Consider the following 19,603-nt stretch of genomic DNA (forward strand, 5'->3'; position numbering starts at 1 on the left):
CACAGAAAATACAACAATTCATAAGAACAAATCTCAATGACATAAATGTGCTAGGTTAATTGTCTTCTTCAACTATGAATTATTAAAACCTAGTAATGATGTTATGAAAAAATCCATTGGAACTTGGCTATTATTGAAATCATATTTATTTAATTATTAAAATTTTCCAACACAATTGTATGTTAAATCAACTTAGTAATTTCATAAGAAAACATTCATATTAAGTGAGGTAACAAAATATTTCTATCTTTGAAACAATATAATCACATAAATTCTAGGGTTATGCAAGGTAATAAAGTTTTTCAATATTATTATTAAATTTGACCTAATTTTATCAAAAATAAGATCAAACATGCACCAATCAAATATTGTGTCAATTAATTAAAATCTAGGTCGATTAAATAATTAATTCAATTGCACCTATACATTCGTAATGCACAGGTAACATGTCATGATTTTATCTGACTGAATAAACAACCAAAACACATAACATCATTAACAACATTTTAACAAATATAAGCTAAGAACATTCAATCTAACAACAATAAATTTAAGTAATTATGATGAAGTTGAAAACATAAAAATATTTGACAAGCATGTTCATCAGTGCAAAACAAAATAAGAGTAAAAAAAAGGAAGAACAAGAAGACAAATCCAGTGTTTTTCTACTTGTGCTCCCTCCATTCTTTCTTTCTGCTTCACTTTTCTTGCACAAATCTCCTTAGGAATGTCGAAATTTTGCTGCCTAACATGCCTTTGAGTTGCTTCTCTCAACTTTCTATGTTTTTCTCTCAACTGAGAAGTAGAAGAATGAAAAATAAGAGAAGGAAAGATGAGTGAGTGATAAATGAGTTAAATGAGTTATCAGCTAAGGCCTAGTTATACATAATTAGGTTAGCTATTTTTAGAAAATTTGAATCCTTAATTTTTTTGCTTGAAGGAGAGTACGTGGAAGAATTTGCTATTTTTAGTCGATTCATACATGATTTACGAGGGAAAGAAGCTTAAAAATGGGAGAAGGGTTGGAAGAAAATTTCATGGAGTTTTGTGGTTTTTTAAAATATTTTAATCATCCTTGAATTACTGATTTGGGCACATGCATGGACGGTTGGGCCTCTCTTCCTTAATGGACAATTCAAGCTATTTTTTTCTTAGCAGTCTGGCTAGTTTTTCTGCCCAATTTCTGAGTTGGGTCAAGTATGTTAGATGACCCAAAAATTAATTAATTTGGGTGTCCAAACTTGATTAATAATCATACCTTCTCTGCATGGCGAGTGCTATAGGGATGCTATAACATTTGACCTTCAAAAGGTGAGCTTCAAGACTGCCTTTTCTCCTTTTGCACCAAACTACTTCAAAATTGGCAAAATTGTGTCAGTTTAGCATATAAATGATTAAAAATAGAGACGTGTCTTTAATTTTGTCCAACTTAGTTATTTTGTAATAAAATTAAAAAATTTTCTATCGAAACATTCAAAATTCACATGAATTAATAGTCAAAAGGTTCTATAAAAGTCTATATAATTTAGAGTTGTCACAGCCCTAAACTTAATTCATTGCTTGTCCCGAGTAATGCTAACTTAAATTAAAACTCAAAGAACCATTTATGCAATAATCCCTTCAAAAAAAATCAAATATTTCCCATAGTCACGTGTTTAGGAAAATCATGCTCAAAAATAGAAGATTTGAAAACATGTGATTTCAGTACATGTAACACTCAATTATTTCAAATATTAATATGCTAACAGAAATATGTACTAAATACCTCCCCTTAACAAATGTGTGCTAAGTACTTTCCAATCAAATTTTATTTCATTCGATTAAACTAAGCAACAATCCCTAAGTTTAATTGTGCCTTCATATGTTGACCTTAGTAATTCATCTCTATTACTGTAGTCGACATAGTAACCTAAATCAATAGGTCTTTCATAAGGTTGTAATGGGGTCAGGGTTAAAGTATAAAAAAGAGATAGATAAAGATAAAACCTTAGACTTAGTTTGAGTTTCAGTATACATGCTCTCTGTACATCTTTTTCAACAACTGATTTTTTTAAACAATAATTGTTGCTTTATTTGTGCATATAATTCACCATTTTGAACATTCCAGTACTTCTCTCTAACTCTCCAAAACTTTTTCACAAAAATAATATAGATGTACTGAGTCTAAGATTTGGGACAAGTAAAGACAAATTCAAAGAAAGGATTACTGTAAGGTTCATAAAACAATTAGGCCATATAACTCAAAGTGAGGTTTCGAGGGATAATCATTACTTAGGTTGGCTTGAAAGGCTCAAATGGTCCAAAAAAATATTTGCCTAAATCATTTTCAAATTACCATGCCTCCTAGGATTTCGCCTCAAGAAAGTTACTAAGTCAATTCTAAAGACTTAAACTTTCATGCATACTTAATTTTTCTAAGGAATTAAATTTTCATGGTTTGAATTATACACAATTACTAAGTTCAGTATTTTTGTCATAATTAAGCTAACATAAAAAGAATTGAATTAATAGAATTTTATACATACTAAAGCTATCATACTTAAACAAAAATTAAATTTTGAGCAATATTTTACATAAACATAATGTGATGGAAACAAATAATTTTCATAAAAAATTTCCCAAAAAATTTATAATCCCCAAAGAAATTAATTCCTGGTCCCTCCACTAAAGAGAAACAATGTTCGCATTGTTTAAAATATAAAATAGAAGGGACAAAAATAAAGAAGTGAATGGACACTATGCTCCAAGTAGGATCCTAGGAAAGGGAGGTGAGTCAAATTTGACTGCTTAAATACCAATTTTTTCCTTAACAGATCCAATTCTAGACATGCACATATCCATTACCACACTTTTCTTTTTTCGTGGATTTAAAAATTAATGTGAAAATTTGCTCAATTTTATTCATAATTGCAACTTAATATTTATTAAACTAAAAACGTAAAATAATAGTAGACTTGATAGACGACATATTAGCCTTTCAATTGGTTTGCTAATTTTCGATTAGATTAAGGACATGTTTAGGTTCGTCTACTAATATAAGTTGTCTTTCTGTGTGACACCCCAAACCCAGCCTAGACGTTATGGTCGAATCTGACGTGTCATATTGAAGTGTCTTTCGAAAATTTAACTCGTTGGTAAAAGTTTCTTTCTAAGCTTAAGATAAACCCTTTTATTATTAAATTAACAAATCAACTAGACAAAACATTTGTCTTGTTATCTGATATTGTTTTAATAAGTTGGTCTAAAATCGCGGAAGCTTGTTAAATTCTATTGTTTAAAACTCGTGTCTTTGAAATCAGTAATTATTTTAAAAAATCGTCTTCTCCTATCTAGTAGTTTAAAATATGTAAGTAAAATCCCAATTAAAAATTTAAACCAACTCAAAGGCCTTATTACAAAAACAAAACCCAACTTATAATTTAAATTAAAATAAAAGCAAGCGTGAACAACAGCAGTTGTGTGGCTACCTCCGAGTATATCGCAGCACTGAATCGCCTAAGGCTGAGGATTACCTGCACAGTTAAAATGAGAGGGTGAGTTTACGAAACTCAGCCTGTAATCCCCTAACAGTCAATCAGTAATCATGCAGTATCAGTCTAGGCCTGAGCCCTATATAGTAACAGTACAGTGTGGGCTTTAGCCCAAAACAGTAACAGTGCGGGCCTTAGCCCAATACAATAACCAGTACAGTGCGATAATGCAACCCATCCCAATCCAGTCAACACACCACTCTGTACCACCAACACACCATGTGGGGATAAAATCGACCCACCCAGCCAACACACTAATATCGCAGCAAAGCTGCCAGTAATAGAATCGCAGCGAAGCTGCATGTAATAGTATATGTGGCAAAGCCACCAGTACAATATACTTCTCCCATATCAGTATCCCAACCCCATGCAATATGTCATGTCATAAATCATACGTAAACGCAGAACATCATACTCAATAACAGTCATATATATATATCATAGAACAAATCATCCATACATATCATAAGGCTGTAACGGTCATTTCACCTCCTAGGAGTATAACAATCATTTTACTCTATGGGGGTATTTCAATCATTTTACCCTTCGGGGGTATTTCGGTTATTTTACCATTCGAGTGTATTTCGGTTATTTTACCCTTCGAGGGTATTTCGATCATTTTACCCTTCGAGGGTATTTTAGTCATTTTACCCTTCAGGGTATTTCTGTTATTTTACCTTTTGAGGGTATTTTGATCATTTTACCCTTCGGGGGTATTTTAGTCATTTTACCCTTCGAGGGTATTTCGTTCATTTTACCCTTCGAGGGTATTTCAATCATTTTACCCTTTGAGGGTATTTCGGTCATTTTACCCTTTGAGGGTATTTCAGCCATTTTACCCTTCGGGGGTATTTCGGTCATTTTACCCTTTAAGGGTATTTCAGTCATTTTCCCACGAATCGTAAGTTGGGCTTACCACTCGAGAGATCGCACGTCCGTGTGGTCTCAAATGCCGTATCTACGGCTTTTCAGCTTTTTGCCGATTTATGGTTGTAGTGGGGCGATTACACACCTAATTGTGAAAATGCACCAAGATCCACGAGCACCCAAAATCTACATTCATACAAGTTTTCCATTAGTCGCTAAACAATAGGGTTAAACTCCTTTTTTTACATCCTTTAACCAAAACTAAATTAATACTTGCGTTGCCTGAAAAAAGTGGCTTAGCCCACCTATACCATTGACAAAGGTTGACTAGAATCTTCTTGACAGATATCTACATTGCAAACAAATTTATTAGAAAAGATTGCTTAATTATGTGGTTTAAATCCACTTCATGAAAACTTACAGAAATACAACCAGCATTTGGCCTACCCCTAGAATGCTAGCCCACATACCTGCCTTAGATCGTGAGAAGAGAGAAAGGTTTCGACGACTTGATATTACTTGATACTCCCTCAATCCTCGAGGAGTTCGAACTGACAGAGAAGAGTGATATACAGTTGAACCACAAACAATAAAGGGGGATAGCTCTGAATTAAAAAGGAAATAATAGGAAGTAGAAATGAAAGACAAAAAGAGAAGGTTATTTGGTCAAGGAAGAAGAGGAGAAGAGAAAGAGTTTGGGTCCATAGAGAAGAGATGAGGAGCAAAGAGAAGGGAAATTCAGCAACAAGAAAAGAGGGAAGAGGAAAGTGTATTCGACAGAGGGCAACCACAATTATTCAGCCAACATACAAAAAGCAAAAGAGATGAGCAGAAAAAGATATCAAACACACCCGAGAGAAGCACCAAGTCTTAGCAAAAATCGGCACCCTAAAGCGAAAAGACAAGAACGCGAAACTGACCGAAACCAAAACTGATTACCTCAGTGCCTACTGACCAAATTCGGCACAAGAAAACCCCCAGCCAAAACCTCTAGCTAGAGTTTTCCCAAAACGACACAACCCTCCTCACAAACAACTCATTGGTTTTCTCCTAAAATCTCTCCCCTTATCCCTCCTTGAATCACTCCACCAACAACTCCATTCAAACTTCATTCAAACTCCCCTTAGTTGTGTTTCAATCCAACTCCACTACCTACATAGCTCAAGCAGCAAAATAAGTATTCTACTGCACAACCCAGGACTTGAACCTCAGACCTCTCAGTTACACAACATGCCACCTTGCCACTTGACCACAAACTCTTTTAGTGACATAAAGCCAACACTAATATTTATAAGGCTTATATGCCTATGCCCAGATTCATTTAAGAGCAAAACTAAAAATTCTGCCAAGGCCAAGACTTGAACTTAGGCTTCTCAAACACTCCCATACACACCCAAATCACTTAGCTATTAAAGCAAACAAGCAATTTGTGTCAAAACATGCAAAAATTAAAGACTTAGATTTTTGGGGCGTTACAACTCTACCCCCTTAACGAAATTTCGACCTTGAAATTTACCTGGTCAGAAAAGATGAGGGTATTATTGTCGCATTACCTCTTCAGGTTCCCACGTGGCTTCTTCTAAACTGTGATTATGCCAAAGCACTTTGACTAATGGAATAGATTTCTTCCTCAGTACTTTAACCTCACGGTCCAATATCTGCACTGGCTCCTCCTCGAAGGTCAGATCTGGCCTAACCACGATCTCCTTGACTGGCACAATGCATGTGGGATCAGAGCAATAATGCCTCAACATGGAGACATGGAACACATCATGAATCTGGTCTAATTCAGAAGGCAACTCAAGTTGATAAGCAACCGGTCCCACATGCTTTAGTATACGGTACGACCCAATGAACCTAGGGCTAAGCTTACCCTTCTGCCCAAACCTCAATATCTTTTTCCATGGGAAGGCCTTGAGAAATACAAAGTCCCCCGTAGAATACTCAACCTCTCGGTGTTTAAGATCCGTGTGTGACTTCTGTCTATCAGATGCTTCCTTCAATCGATCTCGAATCAGTTTTTCCTTTTCTTTGGTATCAGAAACTAACTCAGGCACTAGAACTCGCCGCTCACCTAACTCAGTCCAACAGGTAAGAGTACGACACCTACGACCATATAACGCCTCGTACGGTGCCATTTGAATACTAGACTGATAGTTATTATTATACGCGAACTCTACTAATGGAAAATAGTCTTCCCAACTGCCTCTGAAATCTATTACACAACACCTCAACATATCTTCCAGTACTTGAATCACTCTTTTCGATTGACCATCTGTCTGGGCATGAAACACAGTACTAAAGTCCAGTCTTGAGCCCAAAGCCTCGTGTAACAGCCCAAAGCCTCGTGTAACTTCTTTCAGAATCGAGACGTGAAGAGAGGATCTCTATCTAAAATAATAGAAACCGGTACCCAATGCAGACTTACAATCTCAGCCACATACAGTTTAGCCAACTTTTACAAAAAGTAATCAGTACGAACTGGTATGAAGTGAGCAGATTTAGTCAATCGGTTAACAATAACCCATACTGAATCTTTCTTGGTAGGCGTTAAGGGCAGCCCACTCACAAAATCCATGGTTACTCTCTTCCACTTCCAAAGTGGAATTTTAACAGGCTGCAGAAACCCTGAAGGTAACTGATGTTCAGCCTTCACTTGCTGACAAGTTAAACACTTACCCACAAAATCAGTAACTTTACGCTTAAGACCAGGCCACCAATATAACTCATGAAGGTCACGATACATTTTATTCCCACCAGGATGCATACCATAAGGACTACTATGCACCTCTCGCAGTATAGACTGCCTCAAATCGACATCCCTCGGTACACAGACTCTCCCACGGAAGCACAGTACTCCTTCACCATTCAACCCAAAATCTGAAGTTTCCCCACTCTTAACCTATCGAAAATGAGGAACAGTGACTTATCCAACAACTGTTTACCCTTAATCTGTTCATTCCACGTCGGTCTAACTTGCAGCTCAACCAATAAGCTACCATCATCAAACAAGCTGAGACGAGCAAACATCGCTCTCAAATCAGATACAACCCTACGGCTCAGTGCTTCAGCTACCACGTTATCCTTACCAGGGTGATACTCAACTGAGCAATCATAATCCTTAAGCAGCTCTACCTATCTTCGCTGCCTAAGATTCAGCTCCTTCTGAGTGAGGAGGTACTTAAGGCTCTTGTGATCTGTGTATATAGTACACTTCTCACCATATAAATAGTGCCTCCAAATTTTTAGTGTGAATACCACCGCGACTAACTCCAAGTCATTAGTAGTGTAATTCGCCTCGTGAGGCTTAAGCTGACGAGACGCGTAAGTAACCACCTTACCCTCCTGCATCAGCACACAACCCAAACCAACATGTGATGCATCAATGTAGACACTGAATTCCTTCGCAGACTCTGGCTGTATTAAGACAGGGGCCTCGATCAGAACTTTCTTCAGTTTCTCAAAACTTCCTTGCTGCATATTAGTCCAGTTAAACGGTACCCCTTTACGCAAAAACTTATTCAGAGGCACAACAATCAAGGAAAACCCCTCAACAAAATGTCTGTTTTGCAGATCCAATAGTCTCCCGCTTACGCTAGTGAAGTAGATGAATCATGTTTCACATTCCTATGCCCCTTCATACGTTTCCCAAAGAGCTCTCTAGCTAGAAGAGTCTTGGCAAAAAAAATCCCTAGGGTTTGTTCTTAGATGCGATCTTTGACTACATCCATTATTCCGTCAAACACTATCGTCTGCCTTAATGTGTTTTGTTCTTATGTGGTTTCTTTTAGGTTTGGCTAAATCAGCACTGTTATAATGCCGTAGCTTTTCCATACCTCATATTCAACCTTTCATAGTGAAGTTAGCAGTGTAACCCTGCTTGACACTTATTCACACTATGGACTCGCCGTTTAGGAAAAAAGCATAGTCCAATGTCAGTTTCCTCAAATCTTTACATGTTTGGAAGTCATAATCAGTATATTTGATAGGATTAATATCTCCTTCAAAATACACAAGCATATAATCTCTCATTATCCGTAAATACGAAAGTATATGTTTAACTATTTGTCAGTGTCTTGGTTCTGGATTTGTCTGATATTGACTCACCAACCCCACTTCAAAACAAATATCTGGATATGTGCATAGCATAACATACATGAGAATTTCTACTGCTGCAACATAAGGAAACTTTCTTATGTTCTCTATTTCTTTCATTGTTTTAGGACAGTATTCCAAAGAGAGATGAAATCCCAAAATAGAAGGTTGATTTCCCTTCTCCGAATCGGTCATTGAATAACGCTCCAATATCTTGTCTATGTATGAAGCCTGAGATAGTGCTATCACTTTGTACTTTCTATCCCTTAGGATTCGAATGCCTAAAACAAAATTAGCTTCTCTCAAGTCCTTCATGCTAAACTGTTGACGTTGACGTATAGGACAAGAAAAATAATCTTTGCATCCCCTAAACATTTTTAAAGTTCATCAACGTTTTTCTTAAATTCAAAATTTTTGATCGCTTGATCAAATCTTTAATTCCATGAGCGGGGATGCTTACTTAAGTCCATATATGGATCTAAGTAGTTTGAAAACTTTAAGCTCATTTCCTTTAGCTTTATTATCAGGTGGGTTGCATCATCTAGATGCTTTCTTCAATATAGTCATTCACAAACACTGTCTTAACATCCATTTTCCAGATCTCATAATTGAAAGCCAGCGCAATGGATAGTAATATGCGAATTGACTTGAGCATGGGAAGTACAACCTTTTGCTACAAGTTTGGCCTTATAAGTTTCCACTTTTCCATCCGAATTTCTTTTCCTCTTATAGATCCACTTACACTCTATGGGTTTTATCCCTTCCAGTAAGTCTACAAGTTCCCACGTTGAGGTTGAATATATAGAGTCCATCTCAACTTTCATAACTATTTTCTAGAGCTTGGAATCAACACTCTGCATCGCTTCGTCATATTTGAGTGGGTCATCATCTTCCTATTTGGTAGAATTTGTGTTAAAAACACTTCCACCAGATTGGAATAACTTAGGCCTACGAGAGACCCTCCTATTGTGATAAAGTACCCTATGTTGCTGATCATTTGCATGTCTACTAGTAGGAGTTGGTTCTAGAATCGTTTCTACAGGGTTTTGTATATGTCCAAAAGTTCCTTAAGTACTTCTTTACTCCAAGGTTTAAGGTCATTGATGTAAACTTCTTCAAGGAAAGTAGGATGAGTTGACACTATAGCAATTTGCTCTTTTGGGTTATAAAACAAACCATTCTTTATTCCCTTTAGATATCCTACAAACATGCACAATTCTATTCTTGATTCCCCAAATCCTTAAATGATTAAGATTCAATTTCTTGCCATGCCATAATTCGTATGTGGTTTCGATGCTGCCTTAGTTAGCACATCATTCAGAATATAATAATTATCCCCAAAAGGAGATTGATAGATTCGAATAACTGAACATCAAATGTACCATGTCTAACAATGTTTGATTCATTCTATCTGCCACACCATTCTATTGTGAAGTTCCATGCATGGTCAATTGGGATAAAATCCCATTCTCTATAAGGTACCCTAAGAACTCATTTGATAAATATTCCCTACCGCGATCAGACTAAAGTACCTTTATGGGTAAACCTAATTGTTTCTCCACTTTTTCATGAAACTCTTTGAATTAATCAAAGGTTTCACTCTTGCTATGCATAAGGTACACCTACCCATATCTAGAATAATCATAAATAAATGTCACGTAATATTCGGAACCACCTCTTGCACATACACTCATAGGGCCACATACGTTAGTGTGCACAAGTTCTAGGGGTTTCACAACACTCGTTCCTTTTGCATTAAAAGGTCACTTTCGTATCTTACCTTCCAAGAAATGTACACATTGTGGAAGATCGATTTCATTAGAGAACTTAAGATGTCATCGTTCACAAATCTAGTGATTCTTTCTTAGCTAATATGCCAAGTCTCAAATGCCAAAGGTACGCCTCATTAGAGTGAGAAGTTTTAAGTTTCTTATTCGATATTTCAGTCTCAAATAGTGTGTACATATTTGGTTTGATAAAATAGAGATTATTTGACATCCATCCATTATAGATAAGATTGTGATTTCTAAATATTGCAATTTCATTATTAAAATTCATGATCAAATCATCTTTATATAAATATGCAACTAAAATTAAGTTTCTCTTGAAACTTGGTACATAGAAAATGCCTTTCAAAATAATCTTCCTAAAATTATCAAAGTGAAGATGTACATCTCCCACTGCTTCAGTTGTCATAGTTGTCCTATTTTCTGTCTGCAACGATAGATTCTTATCCCTAAGATCTTTCATCTCCTTGAACCCTTATTGAGAAACACAAACATGATTAGTGGCTCTTGAATCAATGACCTGGTGGTTTATTGAAACCTCCATTAAAGAAGCTTCTATCAGGAAGAGTTCCAAACATTTTCCTTTGGTGGCTAGGTATTCCTTTCACTCTCTACAGTTTTCCTTGAAGTGCCATTTCTTACTGCAGAAGAACCATTTAGGCTTAGATAAGTCTTTAGGCTTTCTAGTTCTCTTCCTTTCCACTTGTGGTGGCCTAGAAACCTTAGAATTGTATTTTTTAGCATGTTTTCCGTTCCATTTTTAGGAAGAAGTGACAACTATGTTTGCTTCTACTCTTCAGACAAGCTGACCGCCAATTAAAATTAACTCATAGGATTGGAAGTCTTTCATGAGTTGTGTAAGCCAGTAAAGTCCTTGGACAAGATCTTCAACACCATCTCAATCCAAGTTTTTGGTTTGAATTGGCTTCATTGCGGCCTCAAAAAATTATCCCATAAAAGTAATCATATGGCCTTTGACCGGAGTGTCAGGCTTTTGCTGGGCTCATCCAGCTAGTTATAGCAAATTATCGAGCCAAGGCAGTCTGACCTCCAAACATGTCTTCTAGCTTATCCAGAATTGCTTTGGTAGTCTTACAGCTCTCCAATTGCATATATAGGGTGTTGATCATGATTTCCAGCATATAGCAATGAGCTATCTCATCAGACTTGTTCCAGTATTTTCTAGCCTCAGCTTGAGTGGCCGGAGGCACTTATTATAAAACGTTGTTTTAATTTTCTTAGCTCAGGATAATTATTAGGTTTCTTTTTCATTCCTTATAGTTATTTTTGTTCAATTCGTTTTCAGTGAGTATGTTTAATAAGGGAGTTGGTGCCATTTTCGAATTGAAAATAAAACATTCATATATTAATATCTTTGTATTAATAAAATGTTTGAAAATGTTTTGCAACATTACGACATACATTAAGATGATGCATTTGTCTTACATTAAACCTTGAAAACATTTGTAAGTCGTTACAATGATAATTCTTACACCCATTGGATCAAGCCACCTTGGGGTGATTATGATCAACTAGTAAGAACATGAATTTCTATCCAATTAGTATATGAACCTAATTTCTTAGGCATTCACACGTACTAATAATCGTGTAACATTTGGCTATCATTCTAACTTAAGCATAGCTCTTTTGGGAGTTACTTAACTAGATATTCTTGTGTGTATAACCATCAACTCAATACCTATCGCATCATGCACCACAAATGAGTCAGTTTGGGACAATCTCACTGAGTAGCATGCTATGACTAGTTGTCCCCTTTGAAGATAGAATTTCTTGGTATATCACATGATAATACTTGCGAAAGAGGTCAATCCAAGTATCGTACGATTATAAGAAAATTCTACTTACTTTCTGGAAGTCTACTCAGTGAGATCCACATGACAACGTCTAACTTAAGGCAGGTCCATTCATGCCACCACAAGAGACCATTGATGGAGGCCGTAGGTCTTGTTTAGGGAATTTTCCCACTCAGTATTTTAAAAACATGCAAGGTTTTTAATTTTTGGTTTCAATCATGAATGATCAATATATGAATGACAAGTACATGTGACATGCTTCCCTAATCTATATGGCATGCTTATCTCATATCTACATAAACATACATTCGTAGTCATATAGTTATCATCATGCTTATCTACATAAACATACATTTGTAGTCATATGATTCCATAATAGAAAATAAAAATTGCAAAATTACAAAATTCACCCCAAACCATACTTTGGGTCTTCAATTTTGCAGCCACGGACTTTTGCTGCAGTTCTGGTTCATATTTATGTCATCGCTATCTTTCCGCCGCCATTTCCATGTTACTTCGACCGTCGAGCCACTAACAACCATCGTCACCGAACCCTCGTTGGTCATTGTCGTCGAACCACTGTCGGCTTAGCTGGGCCGTGTTTGCGTTGTCTCAGTTTTTCCAGATTTTGTCAATAAAAATAGGTTACAAAATTTCTATGTCCATTTCCGGCTCACATATTTTATTCTAAATAAATAATAAAATAAAACCTTGCGTGGTGATGATAGTCCACGATCTAAAATATACATGCCTAACAAATTAATAAATTACAATTAAATTTCTAGGAATCATAACTTTGACAAAATTACTTTATCATCCATAATAAAAAATAATAATAACCTACATCCATTCGCATACATTCCCCTAAGCATGCATACAATTGCAAGAATGCCATATCTTATCAAATATAATCACACATAAAGAAGAGAGAGAATTTTTGTCTTGGTTTACAATAAACATAGCACAACCTGGCTCATGATACCAATTGTTGGAAAAAATCCAGTTTGAAAACGATTTTCTTGCACAATAGAAAATTAAAATTTTGAAAATCGACCTGGTTTGTTATCTTTATAGCAATAAACCTCAAACTGAAATCGTACTTGTGTTTTTGGATAAGCAGGTCTTTAATGTTTTCTGGCTTTCAACCAAATGATCTTCTCCGCTATTCTCTTACCACGAACTATTTCAAGTGTGGGCTCGAACCAATTGAATCAAAACACAGAACTAGAAAAAAAATTCTTTCCTTTAGGGGTGAAACAAAAATTCTCTCTTCTTTAATAGAAACAGGTAAAATTATTATTCTGGAAAATATATTTAATAGTTGAGAATAAATTCTCTCTTTTTCGATAGATTTACAATCTCTCAAAGTTGTTTTTTTTTTAAATAGCTCAAAGTTGGGCCACTCATTGTATCGGGCCCAATTATATGTGCTTTCTTGACTTTTAACCCAACACTTTATAATTTAATTCAACCCAATACATATTTTTCTATTCTCCAAAATAAACATTAATTTTCAATTAAATAAATTTCTTATCTCAATTTTACCTCGATAAAATTATGACGATTTTACCCTAGTAAAATTTTCAAAAAATATGTTTAGTATTTCACAATTCAACTTGTTTACTATGATCGAATGATTTATTTTCATTTTGGGCTTTAAAATAGTGAAAAACATAAACTCATTCTCCGATCATATGTAGTTAATTCATCTACATTTGCAAATGAATCATTTCTCATTTCCATTTCTATTTTGAGAAAACTATATTCGGTTCCAAATGATTACATTTCTCCATTTAAGAGAAAACCATAATCATTTCTGAATGTTTTCCATTTCTCTATTTCTATTTATTCTGCTCATTTTGATTCAAACACACAATTCATTTTTAGTTTCAACGAGCTAGCAGATAGATTGATTGAACATATGTAATTAAAGCTTAAATGATTTATAATTAAGTTTTGGCTTTTTGCCTATTAATTATAAACTTATTTAGTCACAAAGTCATTCTACTATATTATTGTGACTGAGCTTTCCCTGACGACATACAATTACGAAAGCAACTACTTAGTGCTCGTCCAATGACCTTGTCATAAGTGTGTTACCCTCATAGGATATCCTTGATCTCTTTGGGATAATGTCTGTTATCTCAGTATGATCCTATTTTATCTCATGGTAACCATTACATCTTCCTTAATGAAAAGTAAATTACTATTAAATAGTAATGAGTTAAATATAAAATTGGTAATTGAACCTGTCCTCTTCTCTCAGATTAGTACTTACGGTTTTTTTGTCCCAGATTGGTACTCGAACTTTTTTCCGTCCATTATATTTGTACCTTAGCCTAACGACATTAATTTTTTACAAACGTGGAAGCGCTGGCCAATCGTGCGATGCTACATGGATGGTTATTTATACCTCATTTTTATTTTCTTTTTCATTTTCCCTCTTTTCCTTTCCTTTTTCTTTTCTTCTTTTTCTTTTTCTTGCCTTAGCTTCCTTGCTTCTACACCATTGCTAGGCCACCATCCGGCCTCCTCCAATAAGCTTTCTGACCAACGACGACACCAGAGTTGTGTGGCGATTCCCTTCTCCTCTTATTTCTCGTTCTACTAATACAACGACAGTGGTGATGATGAGATTCCCTTCCCCTTCACTTTTTTTTTTGAAAATCATTGCTAACAGCTCCCACCCACCAATTTTATTATCAAAAGACTATTTAGATTGGAATTTTCTTAATGGGGAAAAAAACAGATAAATAAATATTCTACAAAATTTAATTTAATTAAATTGAAAAAATAGAAAAAAAAAATTCATTTTCCTATTTTCTGTAATAAAAAAACCCTAACTTTTCACTTTTATCATCATGGTTGGATTGATTCATCTTCTCCGACGAATAGAGGCATCAGAAGATTCATCTTCTTCCCATATTTTGATTCCTCTAAGAAATATAAAATTTACCTAATAAAAGGAAAATATGTAACTGATTGATGATGGTAAGTTTGACCAAGGAATCATCTTTACCCATAATGGTTTTAGAAAACATTTCACTGCAATTTTCATATTCTTCTACAACAGCCCTTTGTAGACCACCCCAAATCCACCTAGGTCGAGCTTGTGAATGGGAGTTCAACTTTAGATATGAGAAAATGTGAGAGGAAGATGATCCAAATGAACATAATGAGCAGGGCTCATTTGGATTTGGATTTAGATTCAGATTTTTATTTTATTTTTTGAACGATGTTTTTAGCTTTATATATTTTTATTTTTTATATTATTATATTTTTTTGAACTTTTTCAAATGATGATGTCATTGCCATGTGTCTTAATTTTAGATTACCACATATCCTAAATTTAACACTGTTAGACTCAAGTACTGATTTAGTTGACAAAAAAAAAGTATTGGGTACCAATCTAGGACAAATAAAACCATAAGTACCAATCTGGGAGAAGAGGACAAGTTTGTGTAATATCTCATTTTTCAACAGTGACGAAAATAGTTGTTTCGGGACCACAATTCTGATATGTGAGATTGTAGTTACTATTTAATTATTATATATAGAGTTATATTAGAGTCGTATTAAATTTTGGTGAAGTAATTTTAAGGTTTAATTAGTTAATAGAATAAAAAGGGGACTTATGAAGTAAATATGCCATTATTATGTTGTGCGGATGGTTTGGTATATTTTTATAGTTGAAATGCATGTTAATTAAAAAGGGTAAAATGGTAAATAATAATTTAAAGTAAAATAATAAGAAAAACAACATGGTCATCTTCCACAATACATTTTGAACCGAAAATCTCAAAGAAGAACACCATTTTTGGTGCTTGTGTTTCGGCCAAACATAAGGTGCATGCATGGTATGAATTTTTAACTTGTTTCTTGAAATTTTTATGTTTTTGAGATCGTTACAACTAGGTCCAGCTAACCCGTACCTTCATTTTTAAAGCTGTTAAAGAATTTAGATATTACCATTGACGAATTCTTGTTAATTTGAATGTTAAATGATGGTATTAAAGTGTTAGATGTTGATTTTGACTAGTTTATTAATTGATTTTTTATAGTTTTAGTAAATGGAGTAAATTGTTTAAATACTTAAAAATTTAGGAAAATTTTGCAATTATTGAATAGTTGTGGGCTGCCCTAGCTTAGTATGAATTTTGGTTAACTCAGGGAAATGGTAAGGTTTTGTTAAATTGGAAAATTTTGAGTACAGGGACTAAATTATGATGAATGTAAAAGTTTAGGAAAATTGTGTAATTACTGAAAATATAAAATTCATATGCGTTACTTTGAATGCGAAATATATATAAAATTAATGGATTTCAATTATTTATTATATAGATCAAGAACTAGGCCGAAAGACTTAAATAGAGGAAAAGGAAAATTTAGAAATAGATCCGTATGTTTAAATCATAAGTGTTGTAGGTAAGTTTATAGTATTTCCATACGTAAATGAAATTTTCTTTTGTTTTATATTGTTGTTCTCTAGTTAATTCATTTATATATATATGGGAATTTACTTTGGTACTCCTATTTGTACTCTGGTACCCCTGTTTGTACTTTCGTACCCTATTTGTACTTCAGTACCACTGTTTGTACTTCAGTACCCCCGTTTATACTTTGGTACCCTACTTGTACTTCGGTACCCCTATTTGTACTTTTGTACCCCTGTTTGTACATTTGTGCCTCTGTAAGCACTACGTGCCCCTAAACATATACCTATGCTTTTGTTTCACTTTGGTGTCCCTATTTTTGTATCTAAGATGCTCTGAAATATGAAATAAGGTTTGAGTATGTGAACTGTGTATTGATGAACTTGATTAAAAGATACAAAGGATTACATGGAATTGATATATTCTAGTGATGATGAAATTCTTGAAACTTATAGACAATGCAATTGAGAAATTTAATTGTCATGTTATAATTCTTTAGTGATTAAGTTACTTAAAACAAGTCAAGTAAATTATACACTATAATCTTATAAAGCTATTAAGCTTATTGTTTTATCTCATGTTATTTTGTAGTTAACAATTGTGGACAGCTGGAAGGATCGACATAAAAGCTCATAGTATCCATCTACTTTTGGTACCATTTTCATCTCTTTTTGGGTTGTGGCATGTATATAGGTTTTGTTGTAAAAAAGTTAATACTAGAATTTTGTAAGATATGAAAAGTTATTTTTTTTTGTGATTATGATATGTGATGTTGAATGGTAAACTTTAATAGTATGTTAAAAGGTAATAGTGTGGTTGATTATGAAATTTGAATTGAGGTGTGTTCCTGGATAAAGTTTTGGTGTAATGTTTGGATATAATTGAGGTACCTATGAATGGTACATTGGTTAGAAGTTTAGGTTATTAATTTTTATATGTTTTAAATGTATGTTTGGATTGTTTTGTTCATGGGATGGTTTGTGTTTTAGGTGTACCTTATTGGGCAAGTTTTGGTTTGATTTTAGCTTGTTTAAGGAGTTAATTTGAAAGCACATGGCTTGGGACACAGGCTGTCACACGGCCGTGTGCCACACACGGTCATCTCACACAGCCGTGTGTGATCTGCTAATTTTGGTGTAGGTTTCACACGGTCTGAGACACTGGCTAAGACACGACCGTGTGTCTCAAGTCAGTAAGTTACACTGGCTAACACACGAACTGCGACACTGCTGTGTAAGCCAAGTCAGTGAATTACATGGTTTGAGACACGGGTTGGGACACGATCTTGTGTCCCTGCTTCGAATACCCACACAGTATGGGTTGTGTCACACGACCGTGTGACCCATGTTTCCAAATTTTCAAGTTTTTCCAAAAATTTATGTTTTGATTCATTTGGATCCCCGATTGCTTTCAAACTAATTTTAGGGCCCCATAAACCAGAATTAAGGCCTATGTGCATATTTATTCTATGAAACGATACATGTTTATAAATTAATTGAATACTTGTTTTGTATTAAGATAAATTATTTTATTTGGATTTGTAACACTTCGATTTTTAATCTGGTAATGCAAAACGGGATTTGGGTGCTACATTTAGTGGTATCAGAGCTACAATATAATCAATTCTAGGACTAACGCAGTGTGTATCGAGTCTCATATATACATGCCACATATACGTTGTGATAGTGTGAAGCTTTAGATCCGCTCTAGTATTTTATTTTCTTATAGATTCAAAATATCGGATGAGTCGAATTAGGCCGTAGTTCATGAAGCTAAAAGTAATGTCTAAGATTCGAATCCCGAAGCAAGTAATAGTGCATCGGTTCCACAATCCTGTGGTGATGATATGAGAAATGTGTTTTTTGGTAGATGAACCGGTGGTTCAATTAATTTAAGCAAACAAATCCTATAACTCTTCAGCCTCCACCCCCTACTGTGCCTCTTCTGACACCCCTGTGTCCTCAAAATTCTGTACCCGTGACAGTTACTTGACTGTCTGTGGAAAAAGTTTGTAAATGTGGAGCTAAAGAATTTAGAGGCAAAGTTGATGATGATCTTGCAAAAACTGAATACTGGTTACTGAATACAAAGAGAGTTTTTGCGGAATTGATGTGCACGCCTAAAAATTGTCTGAGATGTTTCATTGTTGAAAGATGAAGCATACTCGTGGTGGGACACTTTGAGCACAATTACATCCAGTGGTCGTATTAATTGGGATTTCTTTCAAATTGAATTCAAGAAAAATTACATTAGACAGTTGTTTCTTAACAAGAAAAAGAAAGAATTCTTTGAACTAAAACAAGGAAATCAATCAATAGCTGAGTATGAATGGGAGTTTGTGCAGTTAAGCAAGTATGCCAGTAATATAGTGTCAAATGAAGAAAAATGTGTATTAGATTCGAAGATGGGTTGAATGATGACATTTAGATGTCTATGGCAACGTTAAAGTTATTGGAATTTGTAGAACGTTCAGAATGAACTCAAAAAATTGAAAAAATCTGCAAGAGTAAACAACAATCAGATTTGAAAATTTGAGATTTTAACAAAAGAGGGACGTTTAAGTCCGCTCAAATGTTCCCATCGAAGAAGTTTAGAAACGAAGCAAGTCGATCGACTGCTCCTTCGGAGTTCACTGGCAGAGATAAATCGAAGTAAAGCAATTTTAAGTCTGTTAATTCTTCAGCGGCTAGTGTTGGAAGCATGAGGAATGTGGAGAGAACTGTCCCTATTTGTGATAATTGTGGCAAGAGGCATTTTGGTGAATGTCGATCAAAGTTTGGAGCTTGTTTCCATTTTAGATCTACAGATCATTTCCTTCGTGATTGTCAAAAATGACAAAATGATTTTAGCAATTAGACCAGCAAGCCTAAAGCAACCTCAGAGAGAGGTAGAAGACCTAGAAACGGTAAAAATACTATTTCTGGTTGACGAAAGATTGGTGATATGAACAAATGATCTGAAGCGAGAGCACCAACCAGAGCTTCTGCAATCAGAGCTCGTGAGGAAGCTACTGCCCCAGATGTTATATCTGATACTTTTTCTCTTTTTGATATTAATGTATATATATTGATTGATCT

The 19,603-nt window shown here is 34.8% G+C and overlaps 1 protein-coding gene across 1 annotated transcript; it reads right to left on the reverse strand.

Moving 5' to 3' along the window:
- Positions 1–5,935: 5,935 nt before the first annotated feature.
- On the reverse strand, positions 5,936–6,535 carry LOC128042506 (uncharacterized). Its single transcript, XM_052633868.1, has one exon. It carries the CDS (start codon positions 6,533–6,535, stop codon positions 5,936–5,938), a length of 600 nt encoding a protein of 199 aa, XP_052489828.1.
- Positions 6,536–19,603: the final 13,068 nt, after the last annotated feature.

This window comes from Gossypium raimondii, chromosome 7, assembly GCF_025698545.1.
Source record: "Gossypium raimondii isolate GPD5lz chromosome 7, ASM2569854v1, whole genome shotgun sequence".
Lineage (NCBI taxonomy): Eukaryota > Viridiplantae > Streptophyta > Magnoliopsida > Malvales > Malvaceae > Gossypium > Gossypium raimondii.